At 41.4% G+C, this 21,026-nt stretch overlaps 1 protein-coding gene across 1 annotated transcript in view; it reads right to left on the reverse strand.

Moving 5' to 3' along the window:
* The window catches only part of LOC135892895 (myb-like protein X), a 96,461-nt gene that overhangs the window by 21,569 nt on the left and 53,866 nt on the right, over window positions 1–21,026 (reverse strand). The window contains exons 33-47 of the mRNA XM_065420660.1: window positions 18,974–18,994; window positions 18,659–18,679; window positions 16,265–16,285; window positions 15,500–15,520; window positions 14,376–14,396; window positions 12,293–12,313; window positions 11,978–11,998; window positions 9,580–9,600; window positions 8,815–8,835; window positions 7,691–7,711; window positions 5,608–5,628; window positions 5,293–5,313; window positions 2,901–2,921; window positions 2,136–2,156; window positions 973–993 (exon numbers count right to left, since the gene is read on the reverse strand). Of these exons, the coding sequence (XP_065276732.1) occupies window positions 973–993; window positions 2,136–2,156; window positions 2,901–2,921; window positions 5,293–5,313; window positions 5,608–5,628; window positions 7,691–7,711; window positions 8,815–8,835; window positions 9,580–9,600; window positions 11,978–11,998; window positions 12,293–12,313; window positions 14,376–14,396; window positions 15,500–15,520; window positions 16,265–16,285; window positions 18,659–18,679; window positions 18,974–18,994 (315 nt within the window). The remainder of the gene's footprint in view (window positions 1–972; window positions 994–2,135; window positions 2,157–2,900; window positions 2,922–5,292; window positions 5,314–5,607; window positions 5,629–7,690; window positions 7,712–8,814; window positions 8,836–9,579; window positions 9,601–11,977; window positions 11,999–12,292; window positions 12,314–14,375; window positions 14,397–15,499; window positions 15,521–16,264; window positions 16,286–18,658; window positions 18,680–18,973; window positions 18,995–21,026) is intronic.

The following is a 21,026-nucleotide window of genomic DNA, read 5'->3' on the forward strand; positions in this document are numbered from 1 at the left end:
AATGGAAAGGTCTTTGCCGAGCCTAAGCTGAGTTCCCCTCTATCTTTGCCTACTTAGGACATAATTTTTCAATAGTGACCACTCATTTTCAGAGAGTAATTTGAGACCTCCTGTGGCCAGAGAACCTGTCTCTCCCGCTGACATATTTGCAGATGTGAGAGATCAACCATTCACCAGGTTAAGGGGAATCCCCTGCTGCTTATCTCAAGTCCATTTTTGGAGGGAGGGGAATTTCTACATTCAGAGACTCCTGAAGAAATGGCAGTGTATCGTAGAATATGACACACAGTGTTGATTTTTAATTCTTAAATAAAAACTGGGACTATTCTCACAGCAGTGTACAACATTTAAAATACATATTATTTTGATCTTCTCGAAAGGATTTCCCCAATTTACAAGAGATCATATCATGAAAAAATAACACAACAGGAAAAAACAAAACAGCATATAACTCTTATGCTAACTTCTGCATATACACAAAGGTAAAATTAATGTAAGAGTGGGCCTGGCATTATAGAATGCCTATACTGCATGGTGTTGTACGCAGTGCTGTTTTAGCTGTGTTGGTCCCAGGATACCAGCGAGACAAGGAGGGGGAGGTAATATCCTTTATTGGACCAAATTCTTTTGAAGAGAGAGACAAGCTTTCAAGCTTACACAGGTCTGAAGAGGAGCTCTGTGTAAACTCAAAAGGTTGTCTCTCCAACCAGAGAAGTTGGTCCAATAAAAGATATTACCTCACCTAGCTTCTCTCTGTGCACTGCCCAGTGGTACTTTAAATCAGTACTTCTATTTAAGACCTGAGAGACAATAAGTACAAAACCTGTATAGTAATGGCTCAACTTGCTGTAAGAGAAAGTCCTGTTGGGTAACAAACTCTCCTTGGATTTTGGAAAGGAAGAAATATCTCTTTTCATTCAAGAACATTTTCTTCGAGGGTAGCGGCAGTTGAGAAATAACAAGAGAACTTACCTTTTTCATTCTTGAATTGGTCTGCAAAACGAACAGTGGGATTTCTCTTAGAAATTGGGTAAATAGGCCTTATCTTACCTCACTGAACAAACTGTCCCTACAGAACTCCCCAATCATCAGCTGCCAGTTCTCTGATTCAGCCCTTTTCCTACACACCGCATCAAATTCCGCACCCACATTCAATAACAACTCCGAAACTTGCATTCCATAGATTAAGAAAGCAGAGGCCTGTGAACACGCAAAACTGGAGAACCAGCCCACACCCCAACGACTCCTGTTTACAAATGTCATTCTCTCAACCACACATCACCGTAATTAACTTATTGACAGTGGCTTGACTCCTCAGTCTGTTGAAGGACCCCTAGGAATCCCCACGGCCTACAAGTCATTTGATCTCAATCTGATTAACACTACACTGAAAAATATAAGTAAACCTACCGTTCTGTAACCCAAGCTTGTCTGAAAAATATAAAAATAACATGTGTTTCACAATAATGCAAGTCTTCCAATATTCACTACATTCTCCATATTTAAAGTCATGGACAGATTCCCTGCTTTGTGACTCTCAGGCTATTCCTACAGAGAAGCTGGGAGTTGTGAGTCCCAGATTGGGTAGATGTACCTGACACGCCTGCTCATTGTGAGTGATGCTCTCTTCCCCTCTAGCTTTGGTTAGGCCAGCTAGAGACCGATGAGCCATCTGCAGCCGTGGCTACCAGAGACCTGTCTGGTCTTTTAGCTCATGCATTTAGTTCCAGAGGTCCCACGTACGATCCAGACTGCTAAAGCCCCCTTGTGGGCCAGCGTTACAAGGGGTGGCCCGTAGCAGGATTTCAGGCAATACAACTGGGAATGTCTCGGAAGCTCGGGGACGTAAATCGCTGCCCAGGGTGACTATGTAAGCCCAGCTTGCTGGGAGTGCCACTCTGTTCCCCGCTAGGGGAGCTAGGCCCAACAGAGATTGATGAGCCATCTACAGCCTTAGCTAAGTGGGGGAGACAGAGTGCCACTCCCAGCAAGCAGGGGTTTTGTACACATGACTGCTCTGCTCGAGATTGTGCCTATAAATAGCAATGCGGTGGCAGCGAAAACAGGTGGTGGCTTGGGATATCTGCCCAAGTAAGTACCCAGCGGTTAAGGTGGACCTGTTCTTGTGAACCTACCGTTCTCTTTCTCCAGCTTGTCTGAAAAATATAACAATAAATTTTATTTCAAATTTACCTAAATCTTTCCATGTGCAAAATGCACAGTAGCATCCCAATTTAAAGTAATGGACAGAATTCCTTCGGGACACCCAGGGTGGGTTTACACAGCAGCTGGGAGGTGTGATCCTCAGCTTGTGTGGATGACATGTTACAGCTCTGCTTGAGCTTGTCTCGAAGAGTAGCAGTGTCCCTGGCGGAGACTTGCTCTATCTGCCCAAGTACGTACCCAGGGGTTTGGGTGGCTTTGCACTTTGGTGACGAGCCCAAGCCCCTGCCGCTGCTCTTGTGTCCACATTGCTATTTGAGAGACAAGGAGGGGGAGGTAATATAATTTATTGGACCAAATTCTTTTGAAGAGAGAGACACGCTTTCCAGTTTACACGGGTCTGAAGAAGAGCTCCGTGCAAACTAGAAAGCTTGTCTCTCCAACAAGAGAATTTGGCCCAATAAAAGATATTACCTCAACCACCTTCTCTCTGTCTACTGCTCAGTGATCTTAAAATCAGAACTTCAATTTTAGACGAGAGACAATACATACAAATACACTAGGGTAATGACTAAATTTCCTGTGAGAGAAAGTCCTCAACAGTTCTGTTGTGGGTTAAATAGAAATCTATGTGGTACTGAACTCTCCTTGGATTTCGGAAACGAAGAAATATCTCAGTTCATTGAAGAACATTTTACTCAAAGATAGCAGCAGTTGAGGAATAAAAGAGAACTTACCTTTTTCATTCCTGAGTTGCTCTGCAAAAGAACAGTGGGATTTCAATTAGAAAGTGGGTTAACTGGTGTCACCTTTCCTCACTGAAGGAACTGTCCCTACAGACCTCCCCAATCATCAGAGGCCACTTTTCTGATTCATCCCATTTCCTACACAACACACCTAATTTATCACCAGAGAGAGAAAATAAGTAAAAATACTCTAAGGTAGCAAACTAATTTTCTGCCTGAGAACATCCTCAACTCTTCAGTTATTGAGTTTAAAGAAATGTGTGCACAATCTGATTAGCACTAAACTCAAAAATCAAAGTATACCTATCATTCTCTTTCTCAAGCTCCTCTGAAAAACATGGGACAAAATTAATTCAGTATGCAAGTCTCTCAATATGCAATACAGTAGACAAATTTCAAGTAGTGGACCAATACCCTTGCCTTAATCCAATTCCTTTCTGGCACTCACGGTATGTTAAGCTAGCAGCTGGGCGATGTGAATGACAGCTGGGTGGAGGTACACTCAACAGCTCTGCTCAAACTTGTACCCAACACAGGACTGTGGTGGCAGTAGTCAGTGGCAGGGGTTTGGACCAAGCACCTCCCCAAGGAGTCAACTGGTGTTGTACTTGGGTATCTAACTGAAGTTGCCACCTCTGTCTCTACATTGCTCTCTTTAGGGTGGTACCTCGAGCAAGAGAAATAACTGGATACATGAACCCCCTCCGTGGGTTGTATGGGACATCTCCATAAAAGCCTTTTTTTTGACGGGCAGTACCATGAATATATGAATGGCTCTCAGTTTGACACACAGCCTGCTTCTGAGTGACTTCACAAATCAATCCTAACCTTCTCATTTTCTCCGGGAAATCACCAATGTGAGAATCAAATCGGACATGTTAAAAAATTCAACTGAAAGTGACTAATGTCACTTTTTTGTGGCGTGCAAATACAGTTACTGAGCAGTTAAAAGTCAGGTGTGAGAAGCTCAAAGCCCAAATTTAACTTGATGTAACTTTCCTGGCAGCACTAGGAAATCCAGCATTAAGGCAAGTGTTTAAGTCATGACAAGGGCCCGTTTCAGTAGTGCAGATGTGCCGCTGTGGCCTTTTAAGTGTAGGCCAACCCTAAGGCAAGTGTTTGAGGCATGGCACAGGACAAAGTGCACCAATGATTCAACCTGAGATGGAAGGGAGTTATATCAAAATACATAAACATTATAAAAATGAGAAGATAAATTATAAAAATGAGAAGAATTTTAATGAGAAGTTTAAAACAGAGAGAGAAAGAGGGAGAGAACGAGGCACATAGATTAAATGGAAATGATTAAGAAACATTGTAATGTGAGGAAAAGGGTATCAAAAAGCTTTTGTGGAAAACATTTACAAAAATATCAAAGCTCAGTTAAATAGAAAGAGCTATTTGGAGTCTAAGCTAAACTTCCTTGTGGGGTTGCACTTCTAGGAAACAATATTTCAATAGCGACCACTCAGTTTCATTAGGTAATTTGAGACCTCCTGTGGCCAGAGAACCTGTATCTCCCGTTGTCTTCTTTGGAGATGTGGGAGATCAACCATTCCCCAGTGTAAGGAGAATAGCTTCCTGCTCAACTCCATTTTTTTTGTTTTGTTTTGTTTTGTGGCAGGGGGTTGCATAGGCAGAGACGCTTGAAGAAACCAGCGGTTTATTGCAGAATATGAAACAAAGTTTGGGTTTTTTTAAAATAAAAACAGTCACTCCTTTCACAGCAGTGTACATTTAAAATACATGTAATTTTGATCTTCTCAAAAGGATTGTAACAGAGGAAATATAATGAAAACATAATATATCATGAAAAACTAAACACCGTGAAAATCTTATGCCAGACTCTTTGTATACATCAAGATAAAATTAAGAAAAGTGGGGGCCTGGTATTATTGAATGTCTATAGCATACGGTTCTGTATGCAGTGCTGTTGTAACTGTGTTGCTCCACGGATATTCGAGGAACGAGGAGCGGGAGGTAATATAATTTATTGGACCAAATTCTTTTGAAGAGAGAGACACGCTTTCCAGTTTACACGGGTCTGAAGAAGAGCTCCATGCAAACTAGAAAGCTTGTCTCTCCAAGAAGAGAACTTGGCCCAATAAAAGATATTACCTCACCCACTTTCTCTCTGTCTACTGCTCAGTGATCTTAAAATCAGTACTTCAGTTTTAGACTTGAGAGACAATACATACAAATACACTAGGGTAATGACTAAATTTGCTGTGAGAGAAAGTCCTCAGCAGTTCTGCTGTGGGTTAAATAGAAATCTGCTGGGTAATGAACTCTCCTTGGATTTCGGAAAGGAAGAAACATCTCATTTCATTAAAGAACATTTTACTCAAAGATAGCAGCAGTTGAGAACTAAAAGACAACTTACCTTTTTCATTCTTGAGTTGCTCTGCAAAAGATCAGTGGGATTTCAATTAGAAAGTGGGTTAACTGGTGTCACCTTTCTTCACTGAAAGAACTGTCCCTACAGACCTCCCCAATCATCAGTGGCCACTTTTCTCATTCATCCCATTCCCTAAACACCACACCTAATTTATCACCGGAGAGAGAAAATAAGTAAAAATACTCTAAGGTAGCAAACCAATTTCCTGTCTGAGAACATCCTCCACACTTCCGTTATGGAGTTTAAAAAATCTGTGCTCAATCTGATTAGCACTAAACTCAAAAATCAAAGTATACCTACCATTCTCTTTCTCAAGCTTCTCTGAAAAAACATGAAAATAAAATTTAATTCAAACTAATGCAAGTCTTTCAATATGCCATACAGTAGAAGAATTTAAAGTAATGGACCGATTCCCTGCCTAGCTCCAATTCCTTTGTGACACTCACGGTATGTTAAGCCAGCAGCTGGGAGATGTGAATGACAGCTGGGTGGAGGTACACTGAACAGCTCTTCTCAAACTTTTACCCAACACAGGAGTGTGGTGGAAGCAGTCAGTGGCAGGGGTTTGGACCAAGCACCTCCCCAAGGAGTCAACGGGTGATGTACTTGGGTGTCTAACTGAAGTTGCCACCTCTACCTCTACACTGCTCTTTTTAGGGTGGTACCTCGAGCAAGAGAAATCACTGGATACACCCCCCCCTCCACCCCGTGGGTTTTATGGGACATCTCAATAAAAGCCTTTTTTTTTTGAAGGGCAGTAAGATGAATATATTAATGGCTCTGAGTTTGACACACTGTCTGCTTCTGAGTGACTTCACAAATCAATCCTAACTTTCTCATTTTCTCCGGGAGATCACAAATGTTAGAATCAATCAGCCATATTAAAAAATTCAACTGAAAGTGACTAATCACACTTTTTTGTGGCGTGTGAATACTGTTACTGAGCAGTTAATAGTCAGGTGTGAGAAGTTCAAAGCTCAAATTTAACTTGATGTAACTTTCCAGGGAGCACTAGGAAATCCAGCATTAAGGCAAGTGTTTAGGGCATGACAAGGGCCCGTTTGAGTAGTGCAGCTCTGCCCCTGTGGCCTTTTAAGTGTAGGCCAACCCTAAGACAAGTGTTTGAGGCATGGCACAGGACAAAGTGCACCAATGATTCAACCTGAGATGGAAGGGAGTTATATTAAAATACATAAACTTTATAAAAATCGAGAAGGTAACACTGAAAATGGATTCCATCCAGATGTTTACACTTCATTCCTTTTTTATGAGAAGTTTAAACCAGAAACATGGAGAGAGAGAATGTGGCACATTAATTAAAGGGAAATGATGAAGAAAATATTGTGATGTGAGAAAAAAGGTATAACAAGGCTTTTGCGAAAATATTTACAGAATTATCAAAGCTTACTTCAATGGAAAGGTCTTTGCCGAGCCTAAGCTGAGTTCCCCTCTATCTTTGCCTACTTAGGACATAATTTTTCAATAGTGACCACTCATTTTCAGAGAGTAATTTGAGACCTCCTGTGGCCAGAGAACCTGTCTCTCCCGCTGACATATTTGCAGATGTGAGAGATCAACCATTCACCAGGTTAAGGGGAATCCCCTGCTGCTTATCTCAAGTCCATTTTTGGAGGGAGGGGAATTTCTACATTCAGAGACTCCTGAAGAAATGGCAGTGTATCGTAGAATATGACACACAGTGTTGATTTTTAATTCTTAAATAAAAACTGGGACTATTCTCACAGCAGTGTACAACATTTAAAATACATATTATTTTGATCTTCTCGAAAGGATTTCCCCAATTTACAAGAGATCATATCATGAAAAAATAACACAACAGGAAAAAACAAAACAGCATATAACTCTTATGCTAACTTCGGCATATACACAAAGGTAAAATTAATGTAAGAGTGGGCCTGGCATTATAGAATGCCTATACTGCATGGTGTTGTACGCAGTGCTGTTTTAGCTGTGTTGGTCCCAGGATACCAGCGAGACAAGGAGGGGGAGGTAATATCCTTTATTGGACCAAATTCTTTTGAAGAGAGAGACAAGCTTTCAAGCTTACACAGGTCTGAAGAGGAGCTCTGTGTAAACTCAAAAGGTTGTCTCTCCAACCAGAGAAGTTGGTCCAATAAAAGATATTACCTCACCTAGCTTCTCTCTGTGCACTGCCCAGTGGTACTTTAAATCAGTACTTCTATTTAAGACCTGAGAGACAATAAGTACAAAACCTGTATAGTAATGGCTCAACTTGCTGTAAGAGAAAGTCCTGTTGGGTAACAAACTCTCCTTGGATTTTGGAAAGGAAGAAATATCTCTTTTCATTCAAGAACATTTTCTTCGAGGGTAGCGGCAGTTGAGAAATAACAAGAGAACTTACCTTTTTCATTCTTGAATTGGTCTGCAAAACGAACAGTGGGATTTCTCTTAGAAATTGGGTAAATAGGCCTTATCTTACCTCACTGAACAAACTGTCCCTACAGAACTCCCCAATCATCAGCTGCCAGTTCTCTGATTCAGCCCTTTTCCTACACACCGCATCAAATTCCGCACCCACATTCAATAACAACTCCGAAACTTGCATTCCATAGATTAAGAAAGCAGAGGCCTGTGAACACGCAAAACTGGAGAACCAGCCCACACCCCAACGACTCCTGTTTACAAATGTCATTCTCTCAACCACACATCACCGTAATTATCTTATTGACAGTGGCTTGACTCCTCAGTCTGTTGAAGGACCCCTAGGAATCCCCACGGCCTACAAGTCATTTGATCTCAATCTGATTAACACTACACTGAAAAATATAAGTAAACCTACCGTTCTGTAACCCAAGCTTGTCTGAAAAATATAAAAATAACATGTGTTTCACAATAATGCAAGTCTTCCAATATTCACTACATTCTCCATATTTAAAGTCATGGACAGATTCCCTGCTTTGTGACTCTCAGGCTATTCCTACAGAGAAGCTGGGAGTTGTGAGTCCCAGATTGCTCTCTTCCCCTCTAGCTTTGGTTAGGCCAGCTAGAGACCGATGAGCCATCTGCAGCCGTGGCTACCAGAGACCTGTCTGGTCTTTTAGCTCATGCATTTAGTTCCAGAGGTCCCACGTACGATCCAGACTGCTAAAGCCCCCTTGTGGGCCAGCGTTACAAGGGGTGGCCCGTAGCAGGATTTCAGGCAATACAACTGGGAATGTCTCGGAAGCTCGGGGACGTAAATCGCTGCCCAGGGTGACTATGTAAGCCCAGCTTGCTGGGAGTGCCACTCTGTTCCCCGCTAGGGGAGCTAGGCCCAACAGAGATTGATGAGCCATCTACAGCCTTAGCTAAGTGGGGGAGACAGAGTGCCACTCCCAGCAAGCAGGGGTTTTGTACACATGACTGCTCTGCTCGAGATTGTGCCTATAAATAGCAATGCGGTGGCAGCGAAAACAGGTGGTGGCTTGGGATATCTGCCCAAGTAAGTACCCAGCGGTTAAGGTGGACCTGTTCTTGTGAACCTACCGTTCTCTTTCTCCAGCTTGTCTGAAAAATATAACAATAAATTTTATTTCAAATTTACCTAAATCTTTCCATGTGCAAAATGCACAGTAGCATCCCAATTTAAAGTAATGGACAGAATTCCTTCGGGACACCCAGGGTGGGTTTACACAGCAGCTGGGAGGTGTGATCCTCAGCTTGTGTGGATGACATGTTACAGCTCTGCTTGAGCTTGTCTCGAAGAGTAGCAGTGTCCCTGGCGGAGACTTGCTCTATCTGCCCAAGTACGTACCCAGGGGTTTGGGTGGCTTTGCACTTTGGTGACGAGCCCAAGCCCCTGCCGCTGCTCTTGTGTCCACGTTGCTATTTGAGAGACAAGGAGGGGGAGGTAATATAATTTATTGGACCAAATTCTTTTGAAGAGAGAGACACGCTTTCCAGTTTACACGGGTCTGAAGAAGAGCTCCGTGCAAACTAGAAAGCTTGTCTCTCCAACAAGAGAATTTGGCCCAATAAAAGATATTACCTCAACCACCTTCTCTCTGTCTACTGCTCAGTGATCTTAAAATCAGAACTTCAATTTTAGACGAGAGACAATACATACAAATACACTAGGGTAATGACTAAATTTCCTGTGAGAGAAAGTCCTCAACAGTTCTGTTGTGGGTTAAATAGAAATCTATGTGGTACTGAACTCTCCTTGGATTTCGGAAATGAAGAAATATCTCAGTTCATTGAAGAACATTTTACTCAAAGATAGCAGCAGTTGAGGAATAAAAGAGAACTTACCTTTTTCATTCCTGAGTTGCTCTGCAAAAGAACAGTGGGATTTCAATTAGAAAGTGGGTTAACTGGTGTCACCTTTCCTCACTGAAGGAACTGTCCCTACAGACCTCCCCAATCATCAGAGGCCACTTTTCTGATTCATCCCATTTCCTACACAACACACCTAATTTATCACCAGAGAGAGAAAATAAGTAAAAATACTCTAAGGTAGCAAACCAATTTTCTGCCTGAGAACATCCTCAACTCTTCAGTTATGGAGTTTAAAGAAATGTGTGCACAATCTGATTAGCACTAAACTCAAAAATCAAAGTATACCTATCATTCTCTTTCTCAAGCTCCTCTGAAAAACATGGGACAAAATTAATTCAGTATGCAATTCTCTCAATATGCAATACAGTAGACAAATTTCAAGTAGTGGACCAATACCCTTGCCTTAATCCAATTCCTTTCTGGCACTCACGGTATGTTAAGCTAGCAGCTGGGCGATGTGAATGACAGCTGGGTGGAGGTACACTCAACAGCTCTGCTCAAACTTGTACCCAACACAGGACTGTGGTGGCAGTGGACAGTGGCAGGGGTTTGGACCAAGCACCTCCCCAAGGAGTCAACTGGTGTTGTACTTGGGTATCTAACTGAAGTTGCCACCTCTGTCTCTACATTGCTCTCTTTAGGGTGGTACCTCGAGCAAGATAAATAACTGGATACATGAACCCCCTCCGTGGGTTGTATGGGACATCTCCATGAAAGCCTTTTTTTTGACGGGCAGTACCATGAATATATGAATGGCTCTCAGTTTGACACACAGCCTGCTTCTGAGTGACTTCACAAATCAATCCTAACCTTCTCATTTTCTCCGGGAAATCACCAATGTGAGAATCAAATCGGACATGTTAAAAAATTCAACTGAAAGTGACTAATGTCACTTTTTTGTGGCGTGCAAATACAGTTACTGAGCAGTTAAAAGTCAGGTGTGAGAAGCTCAAAGCCCAAATTTAACTTGATGTAACTTTCCTGGCAGCACTAGGAAATCCAGCATTAAGGCAAGTGTTTAAGGCATGACAAGGGACCGTTTCAGTAGTGCAGCTGTGCCGCTGTGGCCTTTTAAGTGTAGGCCAACCTTAAGGCAAGTGTTTGAGGCATGGCACAGGACAAAGTGCACCAATGATTCAACCTGAGATGGAAGGGAGTTATATCAAAATACATAAACATTATAAAAATGAGAAGATAAATTATAAAAATGAGAAGAATTTTAATGAGAAGTTTAAAACAGAGAGAGAAAGAGGGAGAGAACGAGGCACATAGATTAAATGGAAATGATTAAGAAAACATTGTAATGTGAGGAAAAGGGTATCAAAAAGCTTTTGTGGAAAACATTTACAAAAATATCAAAGCTCAGTTAAATAGAAAGAGCTATTCGGAGTCTAAGCTAAACTTCCTTGTGGGGTTGCACTTCTAGGAAACAATATTTCAATAGTGACCACTCAGTTTCATTAGGTAATTTGAGACCTCCTGTGGCCAGAGAACCTGTATCTCCCGTTGTCTTCTTTGGAGATGTGGGAGATCAACCATTCCCCAGTGTAAGGAGAATAGCTTCCTGCTCAACTCCATTTTTTTTGTTTTGTTTTGTTTTGTTTTGTGGCAGGGGGTTGCATAGGCAGAGACGCTTGAAGAAACCAGCGGTTTATTGCAGAATATGAAACAAAGTTTGTGTTTTTTTTAAATAAAAACAGTCACTCCTTTCACAGCAGTGTACATGTAAAATACATGTAATTTTGATCTTCTCAAAAGGATTGTAACAGAGGAAATATAATGAAAACATAATATATCATGAAAATCTAAACACCGTGAAAATCTTATGCCAGACTCTTCGTATACATCAAGATAAAATTAAGGAAAGCGGGGGCCTGGTATTATTGAATGTCTATAGCATACGGTTCTGTATGCAGTGCTGTTGTAACTGTGTTGCTCCACGGATATTCGAGGAACGAGGAGCGGGAGGTAATATAATTTATTGGACCAAATTCTTTTGAAGAGAGAGACACGCTTTCCAGTTTACACAGGTCTGAAGAAGAGCTCCATGCAAACTAGAAAGCTTGTCTCTCCAACAAGAGAACTTGGCCCAATAAAAGATATTACCTCACCCACTTTCTCTCTGTCTACTGCTCAGTGATCTTAAAATCAGTACTTCAGTTTTAGACTTGAGAGACAATACATACAAATACACTAGGGTAATGACTAAATTTGCTGTGAGAGAAAGTCCTCAACAGTTCTGCTGTGGGTTAAATAGAAATCTGCTGGGTAATGAACTCTCCTTGGATTTCGGAAAGGAAGAAACATCTCATTTCATTAAAGAACATTTTACTCAAAGATAGCAGCAGTTGAGAACTAAAAGACAACTTACCTTTTTCATTCTTGAGTTGCTCTGCAAAAGATCAGTGGGATTTCAATTAGAAAGTGGGTTAACTGGTGTCACCTTTCTTCACTGAAAGAACTGTCCCTACAGACCTCCCCAATCATCAGTGGCCACTTTTCTCATTCATCCCATTCCCTAAACACCACACCTAATTTATCACCGGAGAGAGAAAATAAGTAAAAATACTCTAAGGTAGCAAACCAATTTCCTGTCTGAGAACATCCTCCACACTTCCGTTATGGAGTTTAAAAAATCTGTGCTCAATCTGATTAGCACTAAACTCAAAAATCAAAGTATACCTACCATTCTCTTTCTCAAGCTTCTCTGAAAAAACATGAAAATAAAATTTAATTCAAACTAATGCAAGTCTTTCAATATGCCATACAGTAGAAGAATTTAAAGTAATGGACCGATTCCCTGCCTAGCTCCAATTCCTTTGTGACACTCACGGTATGTTAAGCCAGCAGCTGGGAGATGTGAATGACAGCTGGGTGGAGGTACACTGAACAGCTCTTCTCAAACTTTTACCCAACACAGGAGTGTGGTGGAAGCAGTCAGTGGCAGGGGTTTGGACCAAGCACCTCCCCAAGGAGTCAACGGGTGATGTACTTGGGTGTCTAACTGAAGTTGCCACCTCTACCTCTACACTGCTCTTTTTAGGGTGGTACCTCGAGCAAGAGAAATCACTGGATACACCCCCCCCTCCACCCCGTGGGTTTTATGGGACATCTCAATAAAAGCCTTTTTTTTTTGAAGGGCAGTAAGATGAATATATTAATGGCTCTGAGTTTGACACACTGTCTGCTTCTGAGTGACTTCACAAATCAATCCTAACTTTCTCATTTTCTCCGGGAGATCACAAATGTTAGAATCAATCAGCCATATTAAAAAATTCAACTGAAAGTGACTAATCACACTTTTTTGTGGCGTGTGAATACTGTTACTGAGCAGTTAATAGTCAGGTGTGAGAAGTTCAAAGCTCAAATTTAACTTGATGTAACTTTCCAGGCAGCACTAGGAAATCCAGCATTAAGGCAAGTGTTTAGGGCATGACAAGGGCCCGTTTGAGTAGTGCAGCTCTGCCCCTGTGGCCTTTTAAGTGTAGGCCAACCCTAAGACAAGTGTTTGAGGCATGGCACAGGACAAAGTGCACCAATGATTCAACCTGAGATGGAAGGGAGTTATATTAAAATACATAAACTTTATAAAAATCGAGAAGGTAACACTGAAAATGGATTCCATCCAGATGTTTACACTTCATTCCTTTTTTATGAGAAGTTTAAACCAGAAACATGGAGAGAGAGAATGTGGCACATTAATTAAAGGGAAATGATGAAGAAAATATTGTGATGTGAGAAAAAAGGTATAACAAGGCTTTTGCGAAAACATTTACAGAATTATCAAAGCTTACTTCAATGGAAAGGTCTTTGCCGAGCCTAAGCTGAGTTCCCCTCTATCTTTGCCTACTTAGGACATAATTTTTCAATAGTGACCACTCATTTTCAGAGAGTAATTTGAGACCTCCTGTGGCCAGAGAACCTGTCTCTCCCGCTGACATATTTGCAGATGTGAGAGATCAACCATTCACCAGGTTAAGGGGAATCCCCTGCTGCTTATCTCAAGTCCATTTTTGGAGGGAGGGGAATTTCTACATTCAGAGACTCCTGAAGAAATGGCAGTGTATCGTAGAATATGACACACAGTGTTGATTTTTAATTCTTAAATAAAAACTGGGACTATTCTCACAGCAGTGTACAACATTTAAAATACATATTATTTTGATCTTCTCGAAAGGATTTCCCCAATTTACAAGAGATCATATCATGAAAAAATAACACAACAGGAAAAAACAAAACAGCATATAACTCTTATGCTAACTTCTGCATATACACAAAGGTAAAATTAATGTAAGAGTGGGCCTGGCATTATAGAATGCCTATACTGCATGGTGTTGTACGCAGTGCTGTTTTAGCTGTGTTGGTCCCAGGATACCAGCGAGACAAGGAGGGGGAGGTAATATCCTTTATTGGACCAAATTCTTTTGAAGAGAGAGACAAGCTTTCAAGCTTACACAGGTCTGAAGAGGAGCTCTGTGTAAACTCAAAAGGTTGTCTCTCCAACCAGAGAAGTTGGTCCAATAAAAGATATTACCTCACCTAGCTTCTCTCTGTGCACTGCCCAGTGGTACTTTAAATCAGTACTTCTATTTAAGACCTGAGAGACAATAAGTACAAAACCTGTATAGTAATGGCTCAACTTGCTGTAAGAGAAAGTCCTGTTGGGTAACAAACTCTCCTTGGATTTTGGAAAGGAAGAAATATCTCTTTTCATTCAAGAACATTTTCTTCGAGGGTAGCGGCAGTTGAGAAATAACAAGAGAACTTACCTTTTTCATTCTTGAATTGGTCTGCAAAACGAACAGTGGGATTTCTCTTAGAAATTGGGTAAATAGGCCTTATCTTACCTCACTGAACAAACTGTCCCTACAGAACTCCCCAATCATCAGCTGCCAGTTCTCTGATTCAGCCCTTTTCCTACACACCGCATCAAATTCCGCACCCACATTCAATAACAACTCCGAAACTTGCATTCCATAGATTAAGAAAGCAGAGGCCTGTGAACACGCAAAACTGGAGAACCAGCCCACACCCCAACGACTCCTGTTTACAAATGTCATTCTCTCAACCACACATCACCGTAATTATCTTATTGACAGTGGCTTGACTCCTCAGTCTGTTGAAGGACCCCTAGGAATCCCCACGGCCTACAAGTCATTTGATCTCAATCTGATTAACACTACACTGAAAAATATAAGTAAACCTACCGTTCTGTAACCCAAGCTTGTCTGAAAAATATAAAAATAACATGTGTTTCACAATAATGCAAGTCTTCCAATATTCACTACATTCTCCATATTTAAAGTCATGGACAGATTCCCTGCTTTGTGACTCTCAGGCTATTCCTACAGAGAAGCTGGGAGTTGTGAGTCCCAGATTGCTCTCTTCCCCTCTAGCTTTGGTTAGGCCAGCTAGAGACCGATGAGCCATCTGCAGCCGTGGCTACCAGAGACCTGTCTGGTCTTTTAGCTCATGCATTTAGTTCCAGAGGTCCCACGTACGATCCAGACTGCTAAAGCCCCCTTGTGGGCCAGCGTTACAAGGGGTGGCCCGTAGCAGGTTTTCAGGCAATACAACTGGGAATGTCTCGGAAGCTCGGGGACGTAAATCGCTGCCCAGGGTGACTATGTAAGCCCAGCTTGCTGGGAGTGCCACTCTGTTCCCCGCTAGGGGAGCTAGGCCCAACAGAGATTGATGAGCCATCTACAGCCTTAGCTAAGTGGGGGAGACAGAGTGCCACTCCCAGCAAGCAGGGGTTTTGTACACATGACTGCTCTGCTCGAGATTGTGCCTATAAATAGCAATGCGGTGGCAGCGAAAACAGGTGGTGGCTTGGGATATCTGCCCAAGTAAGTACCCAGCGGTTAAGGTGGACCTGTTCTTGTGAACCTACCGTTCTCTTTCTCCAGCTTGTCTGAAAAATATAACAATAAATTTTATTTCAAATTTACCTAAATCTTTCCATGTGCAAAATGCACAGTAGCATCCCAATTTAAAGTAATGGACAGAATTCCTTCGGGACACCCAGGGTGGGTTTACACAGCAGCTGGGAGGTGTGATCCTCAGCTTGTGTGGATGACATGTTACAGCTCTGCTTGAGCTTGTCTCGAAGAGTAGCAGTGTCCCTGGCGGAGACTTGCTCTATCTGCCCAAGTACGTACCCAGGGGTTTGGGTGGCTTTGCACTTTGGTGACGAGCCCAAGCCCCTGCCGCTGCTCTTGTGTCCACATTGCTATTTGAGAGACAAGGAGGGGGAGGTAATATAATTTATTGGACCAAATTCTTTTGAAGAGAGAGACACGCTTTCCAGTTTACACGGGTCTGAAGAAGAGCTCCGTGCAAACTAGAAAGCTTGTCTCTCCAACAAGAGAATTTGGCCCAATAAAAGATATTACCTCAACCACCTTCTCTCTGTCTACTGCTCAGTGATCTTAAAATCAGAACTTCAATTTTAGACGAGAGACAATACATACAAATACACTAGGGTAATGACTAAATTTCCTGTGAGAGAAAGTCCTCAACAGTTCTGTTGTGGGTTAAATAGAAATCTATGTGGTACTGAACTCTCCTTGGATTTCGGAAACGAAGAAATATCTCAGTTCATTGAAGAACATTTTACTCAAAGATAGCAGCAGTTGAGGAATAAAAGAGAACTTACCTTTTTCATTCCTGAGTTGCTCTGCAAAAGAACAGTGGGATTTCAATTAGAAAGTGGGTTAACTGGTGTCACCTTTCCTCACTGAAGGAACTGTCCCTACAGACCTCCCCAATCATCAGAGGCCACTTTTCTGATTCATCCCATTTCCTACACAACACACCTAATTTATCACCAGAGAGAGAAAATAAGTAAAAATACTCTAAGGTAGCAAACCAATTTTCTGCCTGAGAACATCCTCAACTCTTCAGTTATGGAGTTTAAAGAAATGTGTGCACAATCTGATTAGCACTAAACTCAAAAATCAAAGTATACCTATCATTCTCTTTCTCAAGCTCCTCTGAAAAACATGGGACAAAATTAATTCAGTATGCAAGTCTCTCAATATGCAATACAGTAGACAAATTTCAAGTAGTGGACCAATACCCTTGCCTTAATCCAATTCCTTTCTGGCACTCACGGTATGTTAAGCTAGCAGCTGGGCGATGTGAATGACAGCTGGGTGGAGGTACACTCAACAGCTCTGCTCAAACTTGTACCCAACACAGGACTGTGGTGGCAGTGGTCAGTGGCAGGGGTTTGGACCAAGCACCTCCCCAAGGAGTCAACTGGTGTTGTACTTGGGTATCTAACTGAAGTTGCCACCTCTGTCTCTACATTGCTCTCTTTAGGGTGGTACCTCGAGCAAGATAAATAACTGGATACATGAACCCCCTCCGTGGGTTGTATGGGACATCTCCATGAAAGCCTTTTTTTTGACGGGCAGTACCATGAATATATGAATGGCTCTCAGTTTGACACACAGCCTGCTTCTGAGTGACTTCACAAATCAATCCTAACCTTCTCATTTTCTCCGGGAAATCACCAATGTGAGAATCAAATCGGACATGTTAAAAAATTCAACTGAAAGTGACTAATGTCACTTTTTTGTGGCGTGCAAATACAGTTACTGAGCAGTTAAAAGTCAGGTGTGAGAAGCTCAAAGCCCAAATTTAACTTGATGTAACTTTCCTGGCAGCACTAGGAAATCCAGCATTAAGGCAAGTGTTTAAGGCATGACAAGGGCCCGTTTCAGTAGTGCAGCTGTGCCGCTGTGGCCTTTTAAGTGTAGGCCAACCCTAAGGCAAGTGTTTGAGGCATGGCACAGGACAAAGTGCACCAATGATTCAACCTGAGATGGAAGGGAGTTATATCAAAATACATAAACATTATAAAAATGAGAAGATAAATTATAAAAATGAGAAGAATTTTAATGAGAAGTTTAAAACAGAGAGAGAAAGAGGGAGAGAACGAGGCACATAGATTAAATGGAAATGATTAAGAAAACATTGTAATGTGAGGAAAAGGGTATCAAAAAGCTTTTGTGGAAAACATTTACAAAAATATCAAAGCTCAGTTAAATAGAAAGAGCTATTCGGAGTCTAAGCTGAACTTCCTTGTGGGGTTGCACTTCTAGGAAACAATATTTCAATAGCAACCACTCAGTTTCATTAGGTAATTTGAGACCTCCTGTGGCCAGAGAACCTGTATCTCCCGTTGTCTTCTTTGGAGATGTGGGAGATCAACCATTCCCCAGTGTAAGGAGAATAGCTTCCTGCTCATCTCCATTTTTTTTTGTTTTGTTTTGTTTTTTGGCAGGGGGTTGCATAGGCAGAGACGCTTGAAGAAACCAGCGGTGTATTGCAGAATATGAAACAAAGTTTGGTTTTTTTTTAAATAAAAACAGTCACTCCTTTCACAGCAGTGTACATTTAAAATACATGTAATTTTGATCTTCTCAAAAGGATTGTAACAGAGGAAATATAATGAAAACATAATATATCATGAAAAACTAAACACCGTGAAAATCTTATGCCAGACTCTTCGTATACATCAAGATAAAATTAAGAAAAGCGGGGGCCGGGTATTATTGAATGTCTATAGCATACGGTTCTGTATGCAGTGCTGTTGTAACTGTGTTGCTCCACGGATATTCGAGGAACGAGGAGCGGGAGGTAATATAATTTATTGGACCAAATTCTTTTGAAGAGAGAGACACGCTTTCCAGTTTACACGGGTCTGAAGAAGAGCTCCATGCAAACTAGAAAGCTTGTCTCTCCAAGAAGAGAACTTGGCCCAATAAAAGATATTACCTCACCCACTTTCTCTCTGTCTACTGCTCAGTGATCTTAAAATCAGTACTTCAGTTTTAGACTTGAGAGACAATACATACAAATACACTAGGGTAATGACTAAATTTGCTGTGAGAGAAAGTCCTCAGCAGTTCTGCTGTGGGTTAAATAGAAATCTGCTGGGTAATGAACTCTCCTTGGATTTCGGAAAGGAAGAAACATCTCATTTCATTAAAGAACATTTTACTGAAAGATAGCAGCAGTTGAGAACTAAAAGACAACTTACCTTTTTCATTCTTGAGTTGCTCTGCAAAAGATCAGTGGGATTTCAATTAGAAAGTGGGTTAACTGGTGTCACCTGTCTTCACCGAAAGAACTGTCCCTACAGACCTCCCCAATCATCAGTGGCCACTTTTCTCATTCATCCCATTCCCTAAACACCACACCTAATTTATCACCGGAGAGAGAAAATAAGTAAAAATACTCTAAGGTAGCAAACCAATTTCCTGTCTGAGAACATCCTCCACACTTCCGTTATGGAGTTTAAAAAATCTGTGCTCAATCTGATTAGCACTAAACTCAAAAATCAAAGTATACCTACCATTCTCTTTCTCAAGCTTCTCTGAAAAAACATGAAAATAAAATTTAATTCAAACTAATGCAAGTCTTTCAATATGCCATACAGTAGAAGAATTTAAAGTAATGGACCCATTCCCTGCCTTGCTCCAATTCCTTTGTGACACTCACGGTATGTTAAGCCAGCAGCTGCGAGATGTGAATGACAGCTGGGTGGAGGTACACTGAACAGCTCTTCTCAAACTTGTACCCAACACAGGAGTGTGGTGGAAGCGGTCAGTGGCAGGGGTTTGGACCAAGCACCTCCCCAAGGAGTCAACGGGTGATGTACTTGGGTGTCTAACTGAAGTTGCCACCTCTACCTCTACACTGCTCTTTTTAGGGTGGTACCTCGAGCAAGAGAAATCACTGGATACACCCCCCCCACACCCCGTGGGTTTTATGGGACATCTCAATAAAAGCCTTTTTTTTTTTGAAGGGCAGTAAGATGAATATATTAATGGCTCTCAGTTTGACACACTGTCTGCTTCTGAGTGACTTCACAAATCAATCCTAACTTTCTCATTTTCTCCGGGAGATCACAAATGTTAGAATCAATCAGCCATATTAAAAAATTCAACTGAAAGTGACTAATGACACTTTTTTGTGGTGTGTGAATACTGTTACTGAGCAGTTAATAGTCAGGTGTGAGAAGTTCAAAGCTCAAATTTAACTTGATGTAACTTTCCAGGCAGCACTAGGAAATACAGCATTAAGGCAAGTGTTTAGGGCACGACAAGGGCCCGTTTCAGTAGTGCAGCTCTGCCCCTGCGGCCTTTTAAGTGTAGGCCAACCCTAAGGCAAGTGTTTGAGGCATGGCACAGGACAAAGTGCACCAATGATTCAACCTGAGATGGAAGGGAGTTATATTAAAATACATAAACTTTATAAAAATCGAGAAGGTAACACTGAAAATGGATTCCATCCAGATGTTTACACTTCATTCCTTTTTTATGAGAAGTTTAAACCAGAAACATGGAGAGAGAGAATGTGGCACATTAATTAAAGGGAAATGATGAAGAAAATATTGTGATGTGAGAAAAAAGGTATAACAAGGCTTTTGCGAAAACATTTACAGAATTATCAAAGCTTACTTCAATGGAAAGGTCTTTGCCGAGCCTAAGCTGAGTTCCCCTCTATCTTTGCCTACTTAGGACATAATTTTTCAATAGTGACCACTCATTTTCAGAGAGTAATTTGAGACCTCCTGTGGCCAGAGAACCTGTCTCTCCCGCTGACATATTTGCAGATGTGAGAGATCAACCATTCACCAGGTTAAGGGGAATCCCCTGCTGCTTATCTCAAATCCATTTTTGGAGGGAGGGGAATTTCTACATTCAGAGACTCCTGAAGAAATGGCAGTGTATCGTAGAATATGACACACAGTGTTGATTTTTAATTCTTAAATAAAAACTGGGACTATTCTCACAGCAGTGTACAACATTTAAAATACATATTATTTTGATCTTCTCGAAAGGATTTCCCCAATTTACAAGAGATCATATCATGAAAAAATAACACAACAGGAAAAAACAAAACAGCATATAACTCTTATGCTAACTTCTGCATATACACAAAGGTAAAATTAATGTAAGAGTGGGCCTGGCATTATAGAATGCCTATACTGCATGGTGTTGTACGCAGTGCTGTTTTAGCTGTGTTGGTCCCAGGATACCAGCGAGACAAGGAGGGGGAGGTAATATCCTTTATTGGACCAAATTCTTTTGAAGAGAGAGACAAGCTTTCAAGCTTACACAGGTCTGAAGAGGAGCTCTGTGTAAACTCAAAAGGTTGTCTCTCCAACCAGAGAAGTTGGTCCAATAAAAGATATTACCTCACCTAGCTTCTCTCTGTGCACTGCCCAGTGGTACTTTAAATCAGTACTTCTATTTAAGACCTGAGAGACAATAAGTACAAAACCTGTATAGTAATGGCTCAACTTGCTGTAAGAGAAAGTCCTGTTGGGTAACAAACTCTCCTTGGATTTTGGAAAGGAAGAAATATCTCTTTTCATTCAAGAACATTTTCTTCGAGGGTAG

This window comes from Emys orbicularis, chromosome 21 (assembly GCF_028017835.1).
Source record: "Emys orbicularis isolate rEmyOrb1 chromosome 21, rEmyOrb1.hap1, whole genome shotgun sequence".
NCBI classification, from domain to species: domain Eukaryota; kingdom Metazoa; phylum Chordata; order Testudines; family Emydidae; genus Emys; species Emys orbicularis.